Source organism: Bombus huntii, chromosome 14 (genome assembly GCF_024542735.1).
Source record: "Bombus huntii isolate Logan2020A chromosome 14, iyBomHunt1.1, whole genome shotgun sequence".
Lineage (NCBI taxonomy): Eukaryota > Metazoa > Arthropoda > Insecta > Hymenoptera > Apidae > Bombus > Bombus huntii.
The window spans coordinates 5,293,658-5,312,373 of record NC_066251.1 but is presented as its reverse complement, the minus strand read 5'-3'; the positions used below and the strand labels follow the sequence as shown (position 1 = coordinate 5,312,373).

General features: G+C 31.7%; 5 protein-coding genes across 9 annotated transcripts; 3 read left to right on the top strand and 2 right to left on the bottom strand.

The window, feature by feature from the left end:
- Positions 1–403: 403 nt before the first annotated feature.
- Positions 404–5,362, bottom strand: LOC126872983 (uncharacterized). Of its 2 annotated transcripts, XM_050633323.1 has the most exons (5): positions 5,223–5,362; positions 4,717–4,950; positions 2,691–2,932; positions 2,082–2,465; positions 404–1,386 (listed from the first exon to the last, which is right to left on the bottom strand). In XM_050633323.1, the coding sequence occupies exons 3-5, from the start codon at positions 2,928–2,930 to the stop codon at positions 631–633; spliced, it is 1,380 nt and encodes a 459-aa protein (XP_050489280.1). In that variant the 5' UTR covers positions 2,931–2,932; positions 4,717–4,950; positions 5,223–5,362; the 3' UTR covers positions 404–630. The 2 variants fall into 2 exon arrangements, with proteins under 2 accessions (XP_050489280.1, XP_050489281.1); XM_050633324.1 differs by lacking the exon at positions 5,223–5,362 and having other exon boundaries at positions 4,717–5,177.
- LOC126872992 (thioredoxin domain-containing protein 15) lies at positions 5,349–6,796 on the top strand. 2 transcript variants are annotated; one of them, XM_050633349.1, is made up of 4 exons: positions 5,349–5,612; positions 5,693–5,895; positions 5,970–6,196; positions 6,279–6,796. In XM_050633349.1, exons 1-4 carry the CDS (start codon positions 5,567–5,569, stop codon positions 6,631–6,633), a joined length of 831 nt encoding a protein of 276 aa, XP_050489306.1. In that variant the 5' UTR covers positions 5,349–5,566; the 3' UTR covers positions 6,634–6,796. The 2 variants fall into 2 exon arrangements, with proteins under 2 accessions (XP_050489306.1, XP_050489305.1); XM_050633348.1 differs by having other exon boundaries at positions 5,350–5,612; positions 5,681–5,895.
- A 392-nt stretch (positions 6,797–7,188) lies between these two features.
- On the top strand, positions 7,189–11,009 carry LOC126872971 (zinc finger protein 135-like). Of its 2 annotated transcripts, none has more exons than XM_050633288.1 (7): positions 7,189–7,899; positions 7,970–8,072; positions 8,156–8,466; positions 8,549–8,917; positions 8,999–9,353; positions 9,443–9,750; positions 9,830–11,009. In XM_050633288.1, exons 1-7 carry the CDS (start codon positions 7,639–7,641, stop codon positions 10,379–10,381), a joined length of 2,259 nt encoding a protein of 752 aa, XP_050489245.1. In that variant the 5' UTR covers positions 7,189–7,638; the 3' UTR covers positions 10,382–11,009. The 2 variants fall into 2 exon arrangements, with proteins under 2 accessions (XP_050489245.1, XP_050489244.1); XM_050633287.1 differs by having other exon boundaries at positions 8,144–8,466.
- Positions 11,010–11,149: 140 nt separating this feature from the next.
- LOC126872997 (tachykinin-like peptides receptor 86C) lies at positions 11,150–13,240 on the top strand. The gene is made up of 5 exons (XM_050633358.1): positions 11,150–11,814; positions 11,892–12,301; positions 12,378–12,603; positions 12,688–12,890; positions 12,967–13,240. The coding sequence occupies exons 1-5, from the start codon at positions 11,716–11,718 to the stop codon at positions 13,232–13,234; spliced, it is 1,206 nt and encodes a 401-aa protein (XP_050489315.1). The 5' UTR covers positions 11,150–11,715; the 3' UTR covers positions 13,235–13,240.
- A 271-nt stretch (positions 13,241–13,511) lies between these two features.
- LOC126872978 (tyrosine--tRNA ligase, cytoplasmic) lies at positions 13,512–18,701 on the bottom strand. 2 transcript variants are annotated; one of them, XM_050633313.1, is made up of 16 exons: positions 18,432–18,701; positions 18,131–18,355; positions 17,879–18,065; positions 17,629–17,763; positions 17,356–17,551; positions 17,083–17,274; positions 16,901–17,002; positions 16,679–16,800; positions 16,506–16,593; positions 15,175–15,580; positions 14,841–15,103; positions 14,549–14,764; positions 14,287–14,478; positions 13,941–14,205; positions 13,727–13,868; positions 13,512–13,647 (listed from the first exon to the last, which is right to left on the bottom strand). In XM_050633313.1, exons 1-16 carry the CDS (start codon positions 18,698–18,700, stop codon positions 13,534–13,536), a joined length of 3,114 nt encoding a protein of 1,037 aa, XP_050489270.1. In that variant the 5' UTR covers position 18,701; the 3' UTR covers positions 13,512–13,533. The 2 variants fall into 2 exon arrangements, with proteins under 2 accessions (XP_050489270.1, XP_050489269.1); XM_050633312.1 differs by lacking the exons at positions 16,506–16,593; positions 16,679–16,800; positions 16,901–17,002; ... (4 more) ...; positions 18,131–18,355; positions 18,432–18,701 and adding an exon at positions 15,956–16,231 and having other exon boundaries at positions 15,175–15,561.
- Between the last annotated feature and the right edge of the window lie 15 nt (positions 18,702–18,716).

Sequence of the window (18,716 nt, the reverse complement as noted above, 5' to 3'; positions counted from 1 at the left end):
CAGTAGTAAAGTAATAAATCGACCTATTCTTAAATCTAGTTTCAATTAATTAAGGAAATTTGTTTAATTTAGTTCATTTTTCAGGCCCATTTTCTCTGTATTATTAATAATTGAAATAAATCACAATATTTATCAGATTAATTAAACTATAAATTTATGCAATATTTATATAGGCAACTACCAATTTATTATTAGATAAAATAGGTTCTATCGAACAAAACGAAATTAAACTACAAAGCGACAAATGCTTTATCCATTTTTATATTCTGGTTAATAATATGTCTCGTTACGAAATTGAGATTTAAATTAACTTCCAGAATCGTAGAGAAAGAAACGAAGGACCAATAAGGATCAAGGACAGTTACGATAATTTGTCATTTGCAATTGATCCTAAATGCATGTATTAACCATAAAAAGCGAACGTTCCAACTTGATTTATTTAAAAACAAAGAGTTTTTTAATAAAATATTTATCATTTCACTTTTCTAGACATCAGTATTAAAGACTAGAAATTAACGTTATTACAACGACGATACTGATTTTTTCCTCGTATTCCTACAATACCTATACAAATTTCCTAAAAATTGAATTTACAACAAATTGGTACTAATCGATCAAAGAAAGAACGTGTTATCCGTAACTGATAGTATATCCCATGGAAATCATAAGTGTCTCTTTAATAGCAGGATGTAGCTGTTTCTCTATGTATCTGGTCAAAGCCTGGCTGGCACCGCGTAAAAACACATCTTCCATTTCTCTGGCGACGTGTTCTTTCGACTGCCAATTTCTGCTATCGTTTTCTAAGTCAATTGGGAAAATATTATCCAACGTTTCATCGATATACAAATGTCTGGTTTCTTTCGGCGCGTCGTTCTCACTTATGTGATAGCTATCTTCTCTTTTAACGTTCGCCTTTGATTCGTTGTTGTCGTCTAAATTTTTCGGAAGAATCTTCGTTATATTGTTCAAGTTGCTTTGCCTCGTTTGATGTTGTTCGGTGCAATTGCCAGTTTCGTTGGTTTTTGACCGTTTACTGGTCAATGCTGTTGCAAAATCTTCAGGAGTAATTGTCTCCGTAGATCGTAATATCTTTATGGGATGACTGCTGGCTTCCTGACCACTTTCGAAAGATCCTGGAAAGCGGCGAACGCTCGAGGAACTTACGACAACGTCAGATTCGACCAGGGCTCGCTTTTCTCTTGGCAGAGATTTAGTCAGCCAAATGTTTTTTCTCCATATTCCTAATTTCGTAAGAGGTGCGCTTACGATACGAGACTGACGAGTTTCGTTTGGTATAACGATATCTACTTCTTTTGAAACACCCACCAATTGACGTGGTTCCGCTGCTTCGTAATCATCGTGCAATGTTAGGGGCAGAAGTCCATACTGCAGAAGATTAAATGTTTTATTCTTGATACAGCAGAAATTAAAAGTCAGTTAGAGGATAACTTATCAATACCTGAGCACTTACAATGGCTATAAAAAGTATTTACATATCATTGTATTTATTATAGCATTTATATGCTAAAGGGTTAATTAATAGGCCCAGAGTATATTAAATTCTGTATCATTTGGTAGTACTTTCGTATAAATACAGGACTTGGATATTACGAAGATGAAATGTAGAACTTGATAAAAACGCTCCAGTGGAAAATAAAAGAATGTACCCATAATTTTTGTAGCCACTGTATCATAGAAAACTTTTATGGATATATTGTATGTATATTTTTAATATATTATAAAATTTCATTCTCTCATTATATCTGTGAAACGAGGCACCACCACTTTTATGATTATATTGGTAAAGTTTGTTGCTAATGAAATTTCAAACTTTTTCCTATAACATAAATAATATATTCAGAAAAGATTTCTATAAGTGTTCGCGTGTCTTTTTGAGCTACTATAGACTACAGATATTTACGCAAAGTCATAGTTTTACGAAAAAGATTAAAGAAATGGAACCTAAGCAACAATATGTTGTTACGTGTTATATGTAATCTCTATATTTTTGCACCTTTAAGTTTCCCATAAATACATCAATATCCGCAGTCTACTTATTAGAAGCGAAATAAACGAATTACCTCGTCTCGAGGTGGATAAAATGGAGGCCACTTGTCTTGTCTTTTAATTTGCTTGTCTAAACGCGTAGGGCGACAACCGTAAGCGTAGATAGAAGCAAATCTGGGCTCTAAGAAGCTGGACTCCGTTCTTATGCGCATCTGTCCTCTACCACGAGCGATTGGACTTGTTAAAAAGTCAACACCTGCTCGTCTCAATCTTAGAGTCATCGTACAAGATTCAGCCGGTATAGGTGGCTGATGATCCCGCGGCATTAACGAAACTATCCCAGAGACGGATAAATCATTAAACATCACCCGAGTCTGCAGAGAATTGTTGCCAGGCTCGTAAATACATTTTTCGACCCTGGCCCATGGATTTCCGGTGTTTCTAGCACCTTGTGGCAGCTAAACAGCAGAGAACTATGTTAAAAAGGAATTAACGTTTAGAATTCTTTTTTAATAATCAAGTTTAAATATAAGTTTCCCGCTTAAAGCTTTTGACAAATCTCAACGGACAACTATTCTGTGTGTATAATTTATTAAAGAAAAAATTCGATCTTCCATCCGAGACTTGTTTTAAACTCCTATCTTTGATGTAAATTTGAGTGCAATTCACGTAATAAATATTACTTTAACAGCAATCCGGGAGACTGACATCTCAAGTGGTACAGAACGGAGTTCTTGTTGATAAAACATTCCCGCTTCCTCCTCTTCAAGTCCTTTCCTTCTGCTCGAGTCTTTGTGAAGTGCATCTAGGGCACGTTCCAATCTTCCACCGCAGGCTTCCCAATTGCCGATGTTCGAACGAGCAGAACTGATCGATGAATATGCCAGTAGCAAGATCACTGATACCTTAAAGGCTGACACCATCTCTGTAAACAACAGAAGAAGTGAAGTAGCATGGTTATAAAATAATTTTGAACATTTATGCAATTACACATAATCACATAAATGTCACTGCATACGTTTCAATTTCAACATGATAAGACTGCAGCCGTAAATAGCAATAAGAAGAAAAAGATCTGCAGATTGCCACAACATAAAATACTCAAGGGAAAAATTGATAAGAATCTAGCATTTAAACGAGGAGAAAAGTAGCCAGGTCATTGTCCTTTCTATGTTTCTGTGATAAAGACAACTGCAATGACACTTTCAAGGCTCATAAAAAGGCAAGAAGGCGAATCTACGTGTGGTGGCATCATTAAAATATCTCAGTAGGTATATCCTGTAGAAACTCAGTGAATTCGAGCCGCTGAAACAGAGCATGAATGCGTCTTCCTTCCGTCTATTTCAGCGACAATCGAGTGAAACCAGGAAGCACAATTTGGACGCGAACTGCCTCTATTGTATTCACCGATTATTATTAATTCTTCCGAGTAACTATCGAATTAGTCGCACTGATATTCCAAAACGCTAGAATATATTCTAATCTTTTCCTTAATATCTAGTTAAAAAGAAGTACCATAAAATAAAAAAAAAATCTACGAAATTTTGTAAAATGTTATCAATTCGTGAAAATACAAGTTTCACAAAACTTGCAACTGAAAAATCTTACACAAATTTAATACTATCAAACGCTTCTGTGTAATGTCCAATTTTTAAAATTACTACAAAATAAAGCAATATTTGCGATATTTCTAATCCATAAAAATGCAATGTTCACTTTTGCCAAGTTCCAATTGAGAAATCTTATACGAAATCAATGCTATTTAGCGTTTCGTACAAAACACGTTGGCTTCAGTCTTGCAAGTTGTTAAATGGTGGACGATGTTATAACACGAAAAACAATACGATTTCCCAGCACAGATGCAACACGAGTTTCTCAATTTCCTAATTGACCGATACTGAAACGCTGTAGTGTACGTAGGCGTAGTGTTTCATTCGGGTACACGCAACCTTTTTACGGGATCTCAAGTACGAAATCTTATTGTTTAGACGGAACGTATGAATCTTGGTTGGCAAGGTGAATAAGGCCAGCACCACTATTTTTGTATGCTAATGCGCGATTCGATGTTGATTTCATCTGCTGGTGCTTTCGCGCTCCGTTAACCGGCACTCTAATGTCGATTTTGCAATTTTTTTGCCAAGGAGTATTCATATCTTCGTAGTATCATCTTTTCTACCTTAGTTCCTGTGCCATAAGCCGTATATTTCTCTGACAAAACTTTGAAGAATCCACTTTAGAGAATATTATTAATGTAAATTCTAATTATCTATATGAATGATCAGTTCCAGAAAAAGAGAGAGAAAGATTCAGTACAAAAAAAATAGAACAAACTTGGACAATTATTTTCATTCAGATTTGTTCTCAGATAAATTCTTTATATCAGATAAAATTGTTAAAGTATACAACGACAAATGTAATTTTTATTATCTGTAATTAATATATAATATTATATATAATATTATCGTATTAATTAACAATAATTATTAATTATTTCTGTAAAAATTATATACCGATAAATATCAAATGACATCGAGTAAGAGTAAAGTAAAGTGTAAGGGAAAGTGCAAAGATTTTCTCTCTAATATAAAGCAAAAAAAGAAAGAAAGTATATACTTTGATTATTACCAGCGAAAAGTAGCAGCTAAAATAGTGCATGTCAAAGTAGTGAAAAGTATGAATTAAAATTTATACATATACGTATGTACTTACTGAAAACTCGATATTAAATGACGAAAAATTTCGTACAAATTTTCTGATTATTCCTTCAGGAGATGGGAGTACTCAGCTTGCACCTTTGGTGTAAGGCAGATCGAATAACAATGAAAGTGGCTAGATACGCGAGGCAACTCCTACTCTTAAGTCTTTCTTTCTTTCTTCTTCCGCTGGTGCGTGGAATACACTCGAAAGCAACGAGCTTGATCGCAGCATCGCGTGAGATTTATTCTGTAAATTAACGATTTCATAATTCACAAATGAATCGGTAATTATGGCATGGTAATCTTTAAATAAATAAGCATTTACACGCTTTAATATAATATAAACAAATTCATATGTTAATAATAATAATAATAATAATAATAAATAAAAATATTAACATATACATATAATTAAATTGAAATGTTACTCAAATTCTTTAAAAATTGAACTTGCAATTTTTTAAATCTACGATTTGATATTGTCTAATATCGTATTCTGATTATAGATATCAAACTTACATTAATACAAGAGTATAAAAATAATTTCGGATTGTATTTCATGTTTCACACTTCAAGTGATTATAGTGAAATTAATCGGCCGAATTATAGATTAATTGAAATTGAAGGATACGCGATCGATGCGACCTCAAACAGTCTATCACGCTATCCCTCTATTTCTTTGGAAATAAACATGATGCATCAACTTGCTTATTACGTGTGTGATAGTGCGAATTATGCTGCAATTACGAACATTCGTTAGATATCATGTGTTTATAGGAAAACGTTCAAGTTACTTGTGAATTGAATCACCTTCAAATTCCTAACAGAAACACACGAACAGTTTTCTAGGTTATGTACATAAAATGTATTTTTCTCAAAGGAATTTGTGTTTACTTATTATAATTTTAGGTGAGATATTCATATATTTTATTTCATTTTCTATCATAATACAATTTCAATCTTCCCTATCTGCTTAGTTCATGTGATAGGTGTTTTCGCACGAATGGACAAATGCGAGATGCTAGAAGTAATTTCGTTCAAAAATTCTGATGGAGAACCTGAACCTGATACAGGAAACATCAAATATGAAGAAGAGAATAAAATTATCGAAGCGAACGTGACAATAAACAATTCAACTGCTAATGTGACTAAAGTCAATTGCCTAACGGATAAAGTCTATGGACCAGTAGAAGTAACATAATAAAATATTTGAGAATGTTAAATTTAAAATGGAAGGGAATAAATTACAAGCATTAACTATTTCAGATTGTTAACGCAACCAGATTAATGAAATTATTAATCTTAGAACCTGGACCATCAAACAAAAGTAGAAATGATAAAGAAGGCAGACTTTTACCAGGAACTTGTGTGATAGTATTATTTTATGCTAGATGGAGTATATTCAGTAGTCAAGCTGCACCGCACTTTAATGCATTACCACGTTCATTTCCACATATTAAGGCAGTGGCATTAGACGCAATTAAATACCAAAAGTAATAAGTACAATAAAGTAAAACAATTTATTTATATGATTAAAAGAAGTCTATAAACATTTTGCGTTTTCCATGTTTTTAGTTTTAATGCTCAATACGGAATTGTTGGAGTCCCAACATTAATGCTTGTTCACAATGGAAAACCTGTAGCAAAATTTAATTACACTGTTTATACATTGGAAGCTTTTGCAAGATTTATAACACAAATAACTAATTTACAACCAAATGGATCATTATATGTTACATCTTTGGATTTTTCTGGCCCTGTTTCTAGTACACCTTCTAATGGGACGGATTATTGTCTAGTCCTTTCATGGATCTTCATTACTGCATGTGCTTTATACTTCACATCTCAAAGCAGGTGGTGGCAACAGTTTGTAGAATTAATTCAAAATACATGGCGTGAAAGTAATGCTCAACACGAGCATGCTGATTAGAATATAAAAAGGGACTATCTTATATTCCATACAAGAAATTATGTCATAAGATACAAACATAAGATCTTATTATTAATTCGCATGGTATTCTATGCGGTATAAATGTTAAAAGAATGTAAATATACTTCGATAAATAAGTAAAATGTATGTTATTTAAAAAAAACACGTAATTAACAATTCTTTTACAATCCTCCAGTATTCATAAAATTATCTATGCTACAAATTTTGCATTTTGCACATGAGTAATATAGATTACGATCAATTTATATACTATAATGAAAATATTGCAAAACTTAATTTTTAGTGGTAATAGAAATTACAAAATAAGCTACAGGAAGTTTCGTAATTATGAAGTTCAAACGGAACTTGAACACACCGCGCGCCTTTTGTCAATTGAACATCTAATTTATTACCAACAGTTTTCAATTGTTCTAACGTATGTCTACAATTGCAAATGGTCTGACATTCTCAAAATAGGAAATACAACGATATTATGATAATTCGTGTTACAGTAAGACAATTATTATGTTGTATATGATAAAGCTTGAATTTGACTTCGATAGTTCTATACCGAAACTCGCATGTAATGGCCGACTTCGCGATTCACTTATCACATCCCTAACTTCATGATTGTTGTGTGCGGCATTTGTTTGCGCTGAAGTTCGTCTCTAATGAGTTTTGTTATCGCTGTTATTATAAGAAAGAGATGCTGTTTATTTTTATGTAATATAATTGATCATACTTGAGTAAACATCCTATGAGAAATCAAGTCTCCTGAAGAAACATCATGACATTATTCTGTATCTGGACACAATTAAGAGATTTTACTGATTTTTGTGATTCATCGTCAGGTTAGGTTCTTAACGAGAAGCCGGCTTTATTTTTTAATTAAGGATAGGGATAGGCGAACGAAAAAAGAACCAGTTAAGTTTGTAAAAGGAGTAGAGGGCCAGGTTAAGGTCAACAAAGACCCTCTACGAAGTCGGCAGTAAAACGATAAAAATAATGGGCTCGTTGAATCTCATTTGCCCGATGTGCTGTGGTGAAACATTTAACAATCCACAGTCATTAAAGTACCATTTATTAAGCATGACGGACAACCTATACTGTCCTAGTTGTTCGCAGCGATCTGACTCAGTAATGGCACTCATTCAACATTTGGATCGATGTGGACAAAGCGTTGAATCAGAGGCATCATCTGAATCAAAGTACGAGCCTAAAGAAGAAACTCAACAAGAATCTCATCCAGACACAGAAGTGCTAATGGTTGGCACCAAGTAAAACGTTTTTTATAACTATATGTATTTTAGTGTTTGCTTAATAATTTTAATTTTAGGACACAAATGTCGAAGGAATAGATCAAAGTTTTCTAGCAACTGTAAATGATAGTGGAATTATGATAGTTGGAGGACCTCAAACTATACAAGTTGATGAAAATGGTGTGTAGAAATTTTAATTTAATCTATGTTAATTATATTTATTTGATTATTGTTTCTAATAAAAATATCAGGAGATATTAAAGTCGTAGAAAAGATGGAAACTGAAGAGACACAAATGGAGCAAAATTCTCTGGAATTTAAGATTACAGAAAAAGTTCCTAATATCACAAGCAAAGCAGAAGAGAAATCTTTATCCCAGGATCAACTAGTAACAATTTCAACCACTTCAGAGACAGATGATAAAAACAGAAATAAAAATGTAATTACTATTTTACCTGATGGGTCAGAACTTTTAGATGGAGAAACTGGCGCTCTGATAAATATGGATCATATAAATGATGTAGGTGAATTAGATGAAGATGGGCTTCTACATGTTAAACAAGAACTTTGTGAGGTATAAACAAGGAAGGCGTTATTTATTAGCATGTATACAAATAAATAAATTGTATAATAGAGAGAATATTTCATTATTATAGATAGAACCAGAAGCAGTTTATAGTTGTACTAGTTGTGATATGAGCTTTAATTCTGTTGTGGAACATATAAAACAATTTCATGATGGACAAGAAGTATTACTTGAAATAGCTGATCAGTTAGATGATATACCTACAGTACCTGCAACTAACACCTTACATTCAGAATCAGGAAATGTAATCAATACTAGACAAAGACAGAGTATGAATACTCTGCGTACAGAAGAGTGCGTAGACAGTGAAGGAAGATTATATACAAGAAAAGTAGTACAAATAGAAAGATTCTGGGATAGAACTCCAGCACAAACATCACTTCAATCTACTAAAGCACCAATGATTGAAAAGTTCTTTTCCAATGTAGAAGGAGTGAAAGTATGACAAACATCTATTTCTTTTTATATTATAAAAAAATGTTTATATTCTTTGGTATATATATATATATATTGATTATAGGTACGAGAAAAAAGATTAGCTGCAACACCAATGAGAATGTACAGATGTAATCAGTGCCTTCAGCAGTTCTCCAAATTAGGAAACTTCCGAGTGCATGCATGTCTTCACGGCAATAATCGTTGCGATAGTTGTGACCAAACTTTCGCGACACCGAAAGCATTACAACTACATGCAAAGGTACACGAAGGTGAACCTGATCCAAATCAAAAAACTTTCATATGCGAAACTTGTGGTACAGAATTTTGTTCGCACAAAAGCTTGCGCTTGCATTCTCGAATGCACGCGCCGGTCAGAGCAAGGCATGTTGATGCACCTGAAGGAACACCTAGTGCAACATTTACGTGTCCCGAGTGTGGTAATATTTTGAATATTTAGTTTAAGAATGTAATTGGTTTTTTCATCTTAAAACACATTTGCATTTAGTCAACTGTTAATTGTTCATAGGTAAAACGTTAGCGGAATCATACAAAGAAGCACACATGGCATTACATTCTGGTGACTCTGTAACTTGTACTGTATGCAATAGAAAATTCGATTCTGCTGATAGCTTAGCAATGCATGCCGCAGTACATACAGAACTAAGTCAACCACATTCGCCAACACCACCTACTACTGAAACAGCTACAACTGCCGAACCCGCAGAAAGTCAAAAGCCTTATCAGTGTCAACATTGTGGTCGAAGATTTACGAGACCTCACGAGAAAGTGAAACACGAACGTATTCATACCGGAGAAAAGCCACACGCGTGTGAAGTAAGCATAGTATAAGTAATATAATTAAGATATTGTGATTTCTATTATAGTACTATACAAATACTTTATTATTTCTTAGGTTTGCGGTAAAACTTTTCGTGTTTCTTATTGTCTGACTTTACACATGAGAACTCACACTGGTGTCAGACCATATGGATGCCAACATTGTGGTAAAAGATTTAAAGCTTCTTCTGTGTATAATCATCATTTACTTACACACGGGGAAGAACGTGCTTACACGTGCCCTTATTGCCCAAAAACTTTCAAAACACGTGTTCAATTAGCAGGACACAAAAACAGCCACACTAAACCATTTCGATGTACTGAGTGTTCCCGCCCATTTGCTTCCTTGTACGCCGCGCGTGCTCATATACAAACTCACAAAAAAGACAATAATCTAAAATTCAGTTGTTATATTTGTGGTGCATCCTATGGTAGAGCATTTGCATTGAAAGATCATTTGAAACAACATGGTCAAGATGTGATAGCTCCACCGGAGCCGGTAAGAGAAGAAGAAATTCACGAAGGAGAAGATTTTTTACTTGCAGAAGAAGAGGTTGAGGATGATGAACTAGTTATTCCGTCACCGTTACCCGTTGCGCAATCATCAGAAGCAGATGACACAGAATGAGACTACAAAAGCTAGTCAGATGTTCGTTACAAAAATTGTAGTTTAACATTGTTCAATATAGCAAAAAAAGGATAATGACGGATAAATACCTATTTTCTGTAGTGTTCAAAGAATATCCGAAAAATTTGTATTCATGCATTGAATATTATAAAATTTTAATTTTTATGAACAAATGACATTCTAATATGAACTGCTGCTGTGACTAAATATGGTAGTATTCCTTTGTAAATAACATACTATGAATTTGTATATCCTTGATAGTGTTGTGTGGATAGAACTTGTTAAATACGAATAACGATTGTATGAGAGACTAGTTTTATTATGCCTGTTTAATATATTAAAGCAAAAAAAATCTATATTTAATTTGATATATTTTAACAATTCAGTTCCATTATTAGTTGTGTTCAATACTTCAGATCTTTCTTAATTTTTATTTTCGTTGTTATTTATTAGCTATATAAGAAAACATATAATAAAAAGGTTAAAAAATATTACTTTATTTTAACTATAAAATAAAAATCTGATAAGAGAAAGGGAAAGAGAAGATCAAAGATTAATTTTAGAATTAATTTAAGTTCCAATGATGTTAAAATTTGTAACAAGAAATATAAATGTATTTGTAAAAATATCTTATGTAAAGATTAATAATTTCAATTACTTTTATTCTTTTACTATCGAAAATTAAGTAGAATTATTTGCACAATTAAATCGTACTAGCCTACTTTTATGTATTTTTTCTATAAAGAAGTTAAGAATCGTAACGTTTATCTAGATAATTCTAGATATGACTGACTAGAAAATAATCTATCAAGTACAAACTATATAATAGAAAGTATAATAAGAAATATATAATACAATGTTCTTCATTATATTATATATTGTTATGCAATTACATAAAATGTTGTACGAGATATCTTTATTTAAGTGTGCCAAATTTATATGCTTGTAAATAAGCAAAAAGATGAACTAATTTATATACATAAAAAATCTATCACACATCATTATAGAGATATTTATATAAAATTCGCGTGTACTTATATGTACATCTTCGCAAGCAAATAAAATACGATTATAAATCGAAATATGGATCAGGCGATAAATAGTCATTATTTTTCATAAAAAGAAAATATTCTTTTAAACATTAGAATTTATCGGAAATTAGTTTGAACCAACATGACATATTTTGGATCTTACTAAAGAGCTAAATAAACAAGCTTGCTCTTAATGTTAATGTACCATCTGTTGCATTTAGATTAAGCTCTTGGGATTATGATTAAACCCTCAGTACCTTATTAGAATTCATATAGTTCTTATACCTTAGTATATTAAAGGACATGGATTTTTTACATCTGTTGAATAAGACTTGCATATTAGACATACAGTGGAATTATCATATGAAGAATATCTACGAGTTTATAACTACCAAGTCGGAAGTATGATTTTGTGTTTAAAAAATCATCCTGTTATTATATTCACTATCAGTGTAATTGATAAATATATAAATTCTTAGTGGGAAAATGTCGACACTAGTAAGCATACGTTTCCTTCAGAAATTTGGGAAATACGACCTACATTGGAATTAATCGGAAAAATCATCAGTGTTTTACCAATTATCATCATTGGGTCCTTAGCTAATGGTGGATTAATTTATGTGGTGCTCAAAAAAAGATCATTACGCACTACAACAAATCTCTTGATTGTGAACATGTGTATCGCAGATTTTGGTACGTGTTTGATTTGTCCGTGGATGTTTCTTTGCATTGATCTGTTCCAAAATTATATTTTGGGAGATATTGGCTGTCGAACGGATGGGGCATTAGTGCATGCTTTAACATTAGTTGCAGTTTTTAACTTGAGTGCAATCAGTTATGATCGCGTTTCGGCTATTGTTCTTAATTGCTCGGGAAAATTATCAAGAAGGTGATAAAACAAAGTACTAATAATATCAAAAACTTATACGAGAAATTGTATACATTTTTATATTTCTTTATTGAAGGATGATGCATATTTTACTTTTCTCTACTTGGATTTGTGGAATATCTGTTGCTATCCCTTTAATCTATTTTCGACATTACTACGAAAGACAATGGAAAAATTATTTAGAAACGTATTGTACTGAAGACACTGTGCTTGTCTACCCCTATTGGCATATCTTTGCCAGTTTAAGCGTTTGGGCACCATTGGCTATTATGGCAATATGTTACTCAGCCATTCTTATAAAAGTATTTAAATAATAAATATTTAATCTTCCTTACATGTAATATAAAAATATAGATAAAACTCCATATTTTATTTTCTATTTCTAGTTAGATCGCTATGAATCACAAGCTCTGAGAAGTAAGTATCCTATTGTAGTAAAATATAAAAGAAGAGTAGCACGAGTACTGGCATTAATAGTTCTAGCATTCATTGTATGCCGTGTACCATTTACTGTGTTAATAATTCAAAGGGCACAGTTATTGGAAGAAACGCCTAAAACAGGACAAGCAGAATCTATGTACCCATTATGGTAATTATTTCAAAACCATTTCATTAATAAAATATTCCTTCAGTGTAGCGTATAATATACGTATAAATTTTTATAGGTATATTAGTAGATATTTAATACTGCTTAATGCAGCAATAAATCCTTTATTATATGGTTGTAGTAGTAGTTCACTAAGAAAGGAATTAGCATTGTGCCCAGCTACATCTTGGTTAATCTACAAGAAGAAAGAACGAAAATCGAAATCGTGCAATGTTTCACAATTAAGGGCACAGAATTTCCATGATCTAAGACCACGATCTCCTTGTGTACGAACGAATTATAATGACAGAGATACAATACCGAATATTTCATCAACTACTACATAAGTAAATTTAGAAATCAATCTACTTTAATTTCGATATGCCTTATATATTTTATTGAGAAATATAACAAGGATATAATGAGCAGCATCTAATATATCAAATCCCTTACACGGATGCACTTTTTATCTATTTTTGTATTGTATACTTACATTTCAAAAATATAAAATAGTAATGCAAACAGTTAAACGAAGTAAAAATGGCAGTTTTAAATATAAAGCACTTCTCGATCAAATCGAGATTCAATCTATTTTTGCACAAGTAGAAAATAAAAATGCATGTATACCTAGACATCTGAAGTATTATTATTTAATCGCTACATTTTTAAGACTGTCAGCTGTAAGTTTTCCACCACTGGCAGTAAGTAAAACGTTTCCACTCCAAGATGCCTCTCCACTACCATTTACTACAAGATCAACCTGTATAAAGAATTAAATTCTGGTAATTTAAAAATATATAATCCTTTTTACTTTATTAAATAAAAAATAATAAACGTACCTGTAATTTTTCCCATACTTTTTTCTTTGGATTAAGTACATCGTCTGGCGATCCATCTTCGTATCCATCAACAATGACTTTTTCACCTGGTTTACTATCAAGTGGAGGTCTCAATGGTTCAACTCGCCTTACTGGTTCATCCCTACATATTAAATTATGTTTAGAGAAATTACTTATGTAATAAAAGAAATTTATTGATTTAACTGAAACATACACAGAAGCACATAAAACCATTCCATGAGATTGGACACCTCTTAAATTTGCTGGTTTCAAGTTTGCAAGGATAACTACCATTCTGTCTTGCATCTCTTCTATGGGTACATAATTTACAAGTCCACTGATTATTGTACGAGGTCCACTAGCTTCTCCAATATCAATTTTTTCTATATAAAGTGAATCAGCATCAGGATGTTTTGATACTTCAACTATTTTTCCAACTCTGATGTCTAACCGAGCTGGTGTTAATTCCTCTACCACCTCTAGATGTTTGATATAAATATTATAATATTATATAAATTTATAATTTGCTTAATGTTCATATTTCATATAAAAAGTATTACTTGGTTTTTGTGGAGGATATGCTTTACTCAACAAACTTTTTAATTTTGGATCTGCTTCAAATTCTTTCCTAATTGGATCTAAAAGTCTATTAATATAAACCTCAACCGCACTTTTCAAATCTCCAGGATGTATTTCTTCTTTAGCAAAGGCATTCTCTAGATCCTCAAATGTATCAAATGATATATCTCCACCTAAAAATAATAAAATTTATATTACAATAAATTTACTAAAAATTCCTAGAATAATAAAAGTAACACAAACCAAATTCAGCTGTCCTTTGTATATTAAAGGTTTCTCCTTCTTTTAATAAAGGGTATATTACATGTTTAGCAAATGAAAGAACTCCATTGTCATTCACATTACCAGGTTCACAAAATGCTTTTTTTAATTTCTTTTTAATAGCTGCAGCATTATCCAACAAATCAATCTTTGAATCTTCTTCAGAAGAAGACATTTTTGATCCTGCTAAGCCAGGGACTAAAATACAATTTCATATACTGTATACAGTAATCTTAAAGTTGTTATATTTAATGGTTTTATATTGCATACATACTCATTGGATTCATTAAATGGATACGTTTTTCATATCCAAGCAATGGCAAATACTTTTCTGAGAAGGTGAAGATCTTTCTTTGATCTAACCCACCAAATTGAGCATCAACTTCTAAATAATGTTCATCTAAAGCTTGCAAACCTGGATACAACAATCCAGAGAGCAAAGGGTTTGCAACTTGTTTAACTACTTCAGCACCTGCTTTTTTTGCATCATGCTCAGTTACAACAGAACTTAAACGATACACATCTAATGTATATTCCCTACAATATATTTGATTAATAAAAAATGATTAATATAGCATGATCATAGCAAATTATATATGATTACTTACTTAGATAACTGATAATCTGTTCCCTTAACAAACTTCAACTTTTCCAAAGGTACATCTATAGACCTAAGCATAGCTTTGATTATTATTTCATAATATTGAGTACGAAGTTCTAAAAGTTCCCATGGTGCTTTCATGTTATCCAAATACGCATGAAGATCAGCAAATAATACAGTAACCTCTGCACCAGATTTTAAGAAATCTGCTATTTTAGATATTGGTGTAAAGTAGCCAATATGAGGTTTACCAGTTGTAGCAGTACCCCAATAAAGCTTCAAATCTCGTTGTTTGAGAATACTTTTAAGTTTCTCATCACCAAGCCACTCAGCTAAATTTCTGGTGATGAATTCATACTTCTCCTCCCATTTTAATTCGACCATGTTTGTTGCTCTAAATAAAATACGAAATTAAAATATTAAAATTACAACAACATAATTTAAAATAACATTGCTAACAATAACAATTAAGTAAAATAACACACGTGTTTGGCCACGTGTACAACACGTCAAATTCTTAGATTTAACCTCGTAATATTTTATTACAAGTTTAATTTCAATAATATTGATTTCATTTCGGCATTACATAATCAGACATAATCATTACAAAATCAGATATTATTAAGTAAAGTACAACAAATTAATACCAACAGTATAACCTGATAGTGACAGATAATTGTAATTACTTATTTTACAATTATTCGGAATGAATTAATTAAAAATAAAAATTAAGAAACAATTTACTTATTATAACCTATATGTTTTAATATTACAATTAAATTAATTACATCGCGTAACTTCTGCTAAAGTACCAAAATTTCGCGACTTGCAAAACTGGAAAAAGCTGATAAGTCGAACGCATATAACTGAATGCGAGTTGCGACTGACACTGACACTCGACATATGTACAAGAAGTAGGTTGTACCCTACACTGTGTATAATATATGGGCAAATGCAACTTGTAAATTCGCGATAACGTTACATCATTTATTTCTTTTTAATATTGAAATGACATGAAATGTAATACAATAAACAGCAAAAATGTATAAATATTTAAACGATTAATCTAATATTTCAATTTTCTTTATTGTCATTTCCTCTCAATATTATTATCTTAATTATTAACCTAAATTTTTATATCTTCTTTCTCCTGACTAGTTTCATTGCTTTGTTTTGGCGTATTTGGTTCCAAACTAACATCTTTACTACTAATACCTAATTTAGTAATTAATTCATATCTTTCCTTAGCAACCTTTTCCAATCTCTTATAAAAAGTTGATGTTACAGTAAACATACGTTTGAAATCACGGCGATCTAAGCGCAGTAATTCACATACTTCTAACGCAATTGCACTTTCTAATCTTCTTCGATCGGGATATATTAAAGCTGCTTCACCGAAATAGCCTCCATCCTTCTCGTGACATATCTTACAAAAAAAATTAATAGTTGTATCTGTCATATGGAAGAAAAACGACTTTTCATAATCTATGTCAATACTGAATTTTATATACTTCTTTTCCATTGAATGTAATAAGAGCAACGGTTCCACTGACTATAAAGAACATACAGTCACCGTCAGTTTTACTTTTATATATGATATCTTCGTTGAGATAAATAACCGGTTTTAAAATTCCTATAAAGATTATTATAATCAAAAAGAAAACCAAACAACTTTCAAAATAAACACACAAATAAAAAAACATACATATGTACATATTTTTTCTATATCTTACCCATTAAATTTCCAATAATGCCGCGTGGTAAAGAATGTAAAATGGTCGCTATATCTACTAATCCGCGGCTACCGTGGATCATGATTTCTTGATTCAAATGATCTAAATATGAAAATGCAAATAGCAAATGAAATACAAGCTATATACAAATTATAATACAAGCTATATGTATGTATATTAACTTGATAAAGTTCGAGATATAGCATTCTCTTTAAAATAACTGCCCTGAAAACGATACTCATAATAAGCAATAAGCTTTTTCTTAAGATTCTCTGGAAGTTTCTTTTCGTGAATATATTCTTTCACTTGATGCATAATTCGTTGATATTTTAATTCTGGTTCTGCAGCTGATTGAACTAATTGTAAAACTATGACTGTTATAATATGAAAAACGATTAGACATTTGTTCTCAATGCATAATTAAAAATTAATTATGTCAAAAAAAAAAGGATTACCCATAAAATATATTGTACATCCTTTTCCAAACAACAATAAGATACAACGTATTATTGTATCGGATTTACCCAAGGAATGGAACTCTATGAAACTTGATGCAAAGAAATTGCTCATACCTATGTGATAATAGGTCAGATAAATATCAAAGTCGGATTTCTTGTACAATCCGGTAGTAAACAAAAACATATCTGAATTCTGCAATAGATTGTAATTCTACAATAAATCAGTCATTGAAGAGTTAAAGTAAGCATAAACTAAAAATGAATTTATACCTCTTTAGTAACGCCAGTTATATGTGCAATAATAAATGGAAAGATGTGTGTTATACAGCTACACCAATGAAATATTAACAGTACCAAAAACGCTAACCAGATGGATTTCTCTTCAGCGTGAGAAATTGGAAAATTCTGAAAGATATTTCTCTTTATGTATCAACATAATAATTAGATAATACACACACATATATATATATATATTTTTTGTCTCTGCAAAGTTTTGTTCACTCTTATGACTATTTCTTACTGCAATAATTTGTCGCACGTAAAAACGCAATGTATAAATACGTGCAATTTTTATAAGCGGCAAAATTTCAGGAATTAGTAAAATAGAATTTGAATTGGGCCCAGGAGGTAAAATACGATCTTTATAAAACCAAATGTATGGAACCGACGATATAAAATCGATAAAAAAATATCCTTTCACGTAATGCCTATATAAAAACAATAGTTTTAGTATTTCGTTAATTATAATAAAAAGAGAATCTTAATGGATTACCGGATTATTAAAACTGGATCTAGAAAAATTTCATGACCATCTTGTGATTTGAAACCTGTTATAAAATTAAGTACAATATCAAATATGCAGGTAATGTATGCAGGATGCACTGGATCCCAACTTTCTGGACTAGAACTTTTAGCTACTCTCTGAAACGCCAAAATGTATGGTACCATAATGAACATGTACAGGTATATAAATGTCATTAGAAGGTCCCAATAATATCTACATAAATATAAATACACGTTACGATTGAATTTCATCACAATTTTAAGAAAACTGTTTGAAAAATTGAAATTACCTTAAGTCACTACAGGGATGTATTACCCACCATGTTAAAGAACGTCCATGTCTTCTCTTTTCAAAAGCAATCGCAGCTAGACTGCGTAAGAAATTTCGTGTTAACGGATGATCCACAGAAACAAGAAAAATTTTCTGAAAGCTTCGTTTCCAGCGGGTATAAAATCTTGCATTTGGCGGTAATTTAGGTAAATTACTGTCGGATGTTTTCGGTAGTTCACAGATATGAATGTCTAACAATCTCTTTGGTACTCCTCGTTTAATCTTCATTTCATAATCCTTTTAA

What these genes read in the sequence shown, in the direction of transcription:
- LOC126872983 (XM_050633323.1), bottom strand. Translation starts at nt 2,930, where the DNA reads ATGGTGTCAGCCTTTAAGGTATCAGTGATCTTGCTACTGGCATATTCA. An exon ending in TCTCCCGGATTGCTGTTAAA is followed by an intron (nt 2,466 to 2,690) that starts GTAATATTTATT and finishes TCTGCTGTTTAG; the next exon opens with CTGCCACAAGGTGCTAGAAA. An exon ending in TTTATCCACCTCGAGACGAG is followed by an intron (nt 1,387 to 2,081) that starts GTAATTCGTTTA and finishes AATCTTCTGCAG; the next exon opens with TATGGACTTCTGCCCCTAAC.
- LOC126872992 (XM_050633348.1), top strand. Translation starts at nt 5,567, where the DNA reads ATGTATTTTTCTCAAAGGAATTTGTGTTTACTTATTATAATTTTAG. An exon ending in TTTACTTATTATAATTTTAG is followed by an intron (nt 5,613 to 5,680) that starts GTGAGATATTCA and finishes CTATCTGCTTAG; the next exon opens with TTCATGTGATAGGTGTTTTC. An exon ending in AAGTCTATGGACCAGTAGAA is followed by an intron (nt 5,896 to 5,969) that starts GTAACATAATAA and finishes TAACTATTTCAG; the next exon opens with ATTGTTAACGCAACCAGATT.
- LOC126872971 (XM_050633287.1), top strand. Translation starts at nt 7,639, where the DNA reads ATGGGCTCGTTGAATCTCATTTGCCCGATGTGCTGTGGTGAAACATTT. An exon ending in CAGACACAGAAGTGCTAATG is followed by an intron (nt 7,900 to 7,969) that starts GTTGGCACCAAG and finishes TTTTAATTTTAG; the next exon opens with GACACAAATGTCGAAGGAAT. An exon ending in AAAAGCCACACGCGTGTGAA is followed by an intron (nt 9,751 to 9,829) that starts GTAAGCATAGTA and finishes ATTATTTCTTAG; the next exon opens with GTTTGCGGTAAAACTTTTCG.
- LOC126872997 (XM_050633358.1), top strand. Translation starts at nt 11,716, where the DNA reads ATGGATTTTTTACATCTGTTGAATAAGACTTGCATATTAGACATACAG. An exon ending in TTATAACTACCAAGTCGGAA is followed by an intron (nt 11,815 to 11,891) that starts GTATGATTTTGT and finishes ATAAATTCTTAG; the next exon opens with TGGGAAAATGTCGACACTAG. An exon ending in ACTCAGCCATTCTTATAAAA is followed by an intron (nt 12,604 to 12,687) that starts GTATTTAAATAA and finishes TTCTATTTCTAG; the next exon opens with TTAGATCGCTATGAATCACA.
- LOC126872978 (XM_050633313.1), bottom strand. Translation starts at nt 18,700, where the DNA reads ATGAAGATTAAACGAGGAGTACCAAAGAGATTGTTAGACATTCATATC. An exon ending in ACAAAGGACAGCTGAATTTG is followed by an intron (nt 14,479 to 14,548) that starts GTTTGTGTTACT and finishes TATTATTTTTAG; the next exon opens with GTGGAGATATATCATTTGAT. An exon ending in ATATCCTCCACAAAAACCAA is followed by an intron (nt 14,206 to 14,286) that starts GTAATACTTTTT and finishes TCAAACATCTAG; the next exon opens with AGGTGGTAGAGGAATTAACA.